Raw genomic sequence first — 5406 nt, 5'->3', positions numbered from 1 at the left:
TCCTTCGGATTGTAACCGACTTGGTTAAACTTTCTCCTCGTTTAAGTAGATCGACTCATCTATTTGTTGTAACATCATTAGAGTTTCTTTGTCCTTGGTTAGATTTGCTTCCTTTCTTCGTTCGGGACACAAGGAAGCGAAATGACCCATCTGGTCACATCGGTAACATTGTAACTTTGACTGATCTTTACCCTTATGTTTTTCATTGGTTTGTTTGAAACTGTCTCGGGTTCCCTGGTTTTGACCATAATCTCAACCTCGACCTCGACCCCTACTCCGATTTCCACTGGCTCCTCGTCCCCTTCCTCTGCTTGATTCATAATTTCGGTTATCGGAATAATGAAACAACAATTCACCTTGATCTATGGATTGGGTTTCTTCGTCTTTGGTTCGCTCTTCATAAGCCTTGACCGACCCACTATGTCTTCAAACCGAACCGTCTTTAGATCTAGGATTTGTTCAAGCGAAGCAACAATATGAACAAATCGATGAGGCAAGCTTGAGAGAAATCTCTTAACAATTTATGCTGCTCAAACATCTCCCCAAGCGTGGCAGAATTCGAAGAGATCTCTGATATTCTGTTTGCGTAATCATAGATCTTTTCTGAATCTTTCATCTTCAAGGCATCAAACTCAGCTACCAATGTTTGGAGCCTTGCTTCCCTTACCCTTTTGGCACCTAGATGTTGGGTTTTGAGTGCTTCCCACATCTCTTTTGCCGAGTTCAGACTGCCGACTTGCAAAATCTGTTGTTCGGGTATAGATTGGAAAAGTAGGGCGGTCGCCACATTATTTTTCTTTTCATCAGCCGTACCGGGATCTATCACACCCCATACGTTATGTACATTAAAAATAACCTTCATGCGGAGTACCCATACCATGTAGTTTGTTGCTGTTAACATTGGGCATTGAAACGAGCCCGAGCTGCTGCCCTCCTTGGCCAGCGGCGGTGGTGATGAGTCACCCATGACTTGAGCAAACACAACTTTATTTAATCGATATGTTTCAGCAGTGACGCACGCTTATCGATTGGTCCTTGAACGACTTTGATACCAATTCAAGTCCTAAGCTAATCAATAACGAACAAAGAAATATATCAAACTTCACTTCTTATTATATCAATGAAACTAGCTCTAAACCTTAATAAAACAAACTTTGAAAGATGATAGTGGTGGGTGATGTCTAACTCTAACTTGCTAGATCTATTTATACTAGTTAGCCAACTTAACAACTACATTCATTTATGTCCAACTACTTGGCATAAATGTCCAAACACATTAGTTATGGCAACTACTTCATTAATGCCCAACTACTTGACATTATGTCCAACCACTTGACACTATGCCCAACCACCAACTAGGCTCTTAACTCCATACACCATAATGGAATACATAGGCCCGAACCTTATAGGCCCGACTCGGTTAATTACCAACAATCTTGACAGACGTACAAAACGTTAACCCTGAATAGAATAACCAACAAGATAAATTGTTGGCAGGTGTCTCGAGAAGGAAGTGTTTCGAACATTTCTTCCCAATTTGGCAACTTTCATGCAAAATTTACATGCTTGTATGTTGCCTTGTCTCTCTTATGTTATACAACATTTATTTATTTCATATTAAAAGAGGCTGCGTAGTAAGGTTATTGTGATTGTGATGGAAGTATAGGACACTTAAATATTCGAATATAAAGGATCTGCATCAGATATGAAGAGTTTTATGCATTTTCGTGTGTTTAGTGGATTTTATATATATAGTGCTCAGTTGCTTTCTTTTAAACTTCAATGATTTGATCAGTTGTTTTCGTATCTTCTAAGTTGTGATCAAATCTAATAAAAATATTAAACTAATCACTTGTTAACAATACTTTTCTTATGACCTAATGTTTGATTCACTAGTGTGTAGCATGTCATAATCCATGTCACTAAATTATAAATTTTAAGCAACCATAGTTACAAGTAGCATAGTTATTAGATAACAATTTACTGTATCTTTTATTTTTAGTATATATCCCCTAATTTTGGTCATCTCCTAAAGTCTAGGAGGTTTGTTATTATTCCGTGTACATATAATATTGTCAATAGAGAACTCAATTTGTGTGGTTGCATATCAAATCTTTTCGTGGTATCAGCCAATTAACCTATATTGCCGCCACCCTTCTTCCTCGTTCTACCCTGCCTTCCTCTGCCATGGCTTCTTCCTCATCCGATCAATCTTTCCCGATGAACACCCTATTGCACCTTATACCCGTTAAACAATCCTCCACAAATTACATTGTCTAGAAGAGTCACGTGACCCCCGTGTTCGCGTATCAGAAACTCTTACCTCTCGTGGATGGATCCTCCCCAAAACCTATGGCCACCATTGTTCAAAACGACAAGGTTATCGCCAATCTTGAACTCGCCTTGTGGACAGAACAAGATCAACGTGCCACGATTCTTCTGAACTCATGCCTTTTGGAAGAAGCGGCATGTGAAGTGCTCGACTTATCCACAGCCAAAGACATCTAGCTAGCTTTGGAAAACGCCTATAGCAATACCTCCATCGAACGAGCATATACTCTTCGGGACTCTCTAGGCCACACTAAAGGTACTTCCTCCATCGCCGATTATGGTCGTGTCACGCCCGTTAATTCTGGTTTCAAGAATTAAAGCTTGTAGAGTATGTATAATTCTCGGGATTTATCCGACGTTTCGTGGAAGCCTTTACATCATCCCGGTACGTTAAAGAACATAACTTTTCCTTCCATTTTGCCTTACACTTCAATCTGGAGGGACTAGAGTGTAATATATTATGTTATAACATAAACTAACCCTAGCCCCCCCCCCCTTTTGCGATCGGCAGAAAGCAAGGACCCAAGACCCACGAATTTTTCTTTTTGCAGCCATGTCTATGCCTTAGAACTTCAATTCAAGGTATGTACTACGATTCCCCAAGTCTTTTACACCATAATTGATCGTTATAACGCGCGTATTGATCGATTTATGGCTTGTTGTAGGCTAGCCGGGTGGCTGTCCAATTGAGCGTTTTCGGGGCTGTTTTGAGTGAGGTTTTTGCACCAAAATCCTCCTAGGTATGTGTGGTACATCATACTTAAAAACCGTATTCATTGAAGGTGTTTAGGTCGGTCAATCGATTTTAGTTCGAAAATTAGGGTTTACCGGGTGTAGAATTGGCAATTGTTGAGTTTGATGCGTTAATCAATCGAATGACCAACCGAATCAGTTTGTACGGCCCTAGGGGGGTTTAAGGGCTGTGGGAAAATTAAATTTTTGGAACTCGGGGCTGTTTAGGTTGGTGATTAGCTAATCGAGTCGGTTGTGCGCAAAATGTCGTTTAAACGTTAAAGTGAGTGTTGTAAAAAGGAACCGCCACCCATATCGACTCGTGTGGTATGTTTATGATAAATGAGCAAGTTATGATGGGGATTCGGTCCATTTGGGGCTGATTTGCTTGACAAATGATTTAAGAACTTATTTTGCGCGTATTCGACTCGATTGGCTTGCAAGCGGGTAAACTGTACATCATGGTTAACCCCGATCATGATAGTAAGGTGGGTTTGGTTAATTGAAAGGTTTTAGGGGCTGAGGTAAAGTAATTGGGTATGGGTTGGGCCTCGGGCCAAAGTGTTGGGCTTGAACGGCCCATTAGGCAAGTGTGTTCTTACGGTCTAGTTTAGTGAAGCGTTGTGTACAATTTACAGGCCCTTACTTGTGAGTGTGCACTTAGGGACTTCCTAGCCCGTTGCAGGTGTTTGGTTGATTTCAGGTGAGTTCTTGATACCCCGTTTAACTCTTGTCATGTTTTGGGCTAGCATGCACACCTAAGCGATTTTGCTTGATGAAATGTTTTAAACTGTTTTGCATAGGCTTGCTAGTATTGGTAGGCTTTGGAATATTATAGAATGTGTGTACGTATTTATATTATTGTATGGCCAATATTTGGCGAAGGTTGTAGTCGTTATCGACTACGGAATGTTACGTATGCCTACTTCGTTTTTGCATGCATTGAATGGAATGTTACGTGTTGGGGTTGTACGTTTTCTCAGCCCTGAATGTTATTATTGAATATTATATATATATATATATATATATATATATATATAGGAATGCACGTATAGAGATGTTCATACGTAAGGATGATTATTTATTAAATGTGATGACCTAACTGATGTATTTCCGTTTACAGTTTTAAAACCGTTGGAATGATTATTAAGACTTTTGTTACTTGTTTAAAACTTGAACTCACTCAGCTTAAGCTGACTTTGTGTGCATGTTAGTGTGAGTTTCAGGTTAGGAAGAGGATGTCTTATCGCTTGGACGTGCACGAAGCTACTTGGACGGTGAAGGGCATATGGGATTTGAAGATTTTATTGTTAAACATTTCTTTAAAAAAAAATTTTTTTATTAAAGATAATTATGTTGGTTTTGGGCAAATTCCCGGGTTTTGGGAACTTATTTTATTATTTATGTTTTCCGCTGAATTTTACTCTGAAATTGGTTGCTTAATGGAACGATTGATTTTTTTTTGTTTAAATATTTTATAAGTGTTTGTATGATTACCAACTGTGGAGTTCCTGGGGTTCGGGGCCTTACAGGTCGACAATTTAAATCCTTTTGTGATCAATTAGCCGCAATCGGTCAGCCCGTTCACGAGATGGACAAACTACACTGGTTTCTTTATGGTCTCGGTCCGTCCTTTGAGTCGTTCTCCATTACCATTAAAGCCATTAAACCTGTTCCAGCCTTCCGCGATCTCCTCTCTCAAGCTGAGAGCCATGAAATAATCTTGCGGACCCTTCATGGAACCACCACACCTGCTGTCGCTTTTCAAGCAGAGCACGGCCGACTTTCTTCTTCTTCGGGTCGTGGTCGTGGAAACTCTAACTATCGTGGAAGTGGTTCAAGAAATTCACGTGGAGGCATGGCCGTGGCTCTAGTAGTCGAACACTACGGTGCCAACTTTGCAGTGCATATGGCCACTTTGCAATCAATTGCCCAACCTACACCTTCTCGGCTCGTTCACCTAACACTGAAGAAGACATTGTGTAACACCCCGGCTAAAGCGGAAATGCCTGAGTGTGACGTACAGATTGTTCAAAACACATGTGACACTATTAAGTGACAATATTATCATTAATTGGTTTAAACATCATATACACAAGTTTGTAAACAAGAAATACAAGAATATATATATATAACTAAACATTTTGTCCATTTGTTTAAATAACCTAAGTCTAATGTCTTCTCCAAGTATCATCCTCTAATGTTTGTACCTGTAGCATATATATATAAAATACGGTCAACTAACTTAATAGTTGGTGAGTTCACACAAGTTTGAATAAATACATAAAAACCTTGCAATTCCATGAAACTTGTGATAATTAAACTACTTCGCATGCAATGTCC

The 5406-nt window shown here is 39.7% G+C and overlaps 1 protein-coding gene across 1 annotated transcript; it reads right to left on the bottom strand.

Annotated features, from left to right (window-relative positions):
* Positions 1 to 448: 448 nt before the first annotated feature.
* On the bottom strand, positions 449 to 967 carry LOC143590022 (uncharacterized). The gene has a single exon (XM_077070623.1). It carries the CDS (start codon positions 965 to 967, stop codon positions 449 to 451), a length of 519 nt encoding a protein of 172 aa, XP_076926738.1.
* Between the last annotated feature and the right edge of the window lie 4439 nt (positions 968 to 5406).

The sequence above is a fragment of the Bidens hawaiensis genome, unplaced genomic scaffold (genome assembly GCF_021521415.1).
Source record: "Bidens hawaiensis isolate Kalapana, Puna unplaced genomic scaffold, B.hawaiensis_p1.1 tig00038105_1, whole genome shotgun sequence".
Lineage (NCBI taxonomy): Eukaryota > Viridiplantae > Streptophyta > Magnoliopsida > Asterales > Asteraceae > Bidens > Bidens hawaiensis.
The sequence above is the reverse complement of the archived record's forward strand: the minus strand, read 5'-3'. Positions and strand labels throughout refer to the sequence as shown.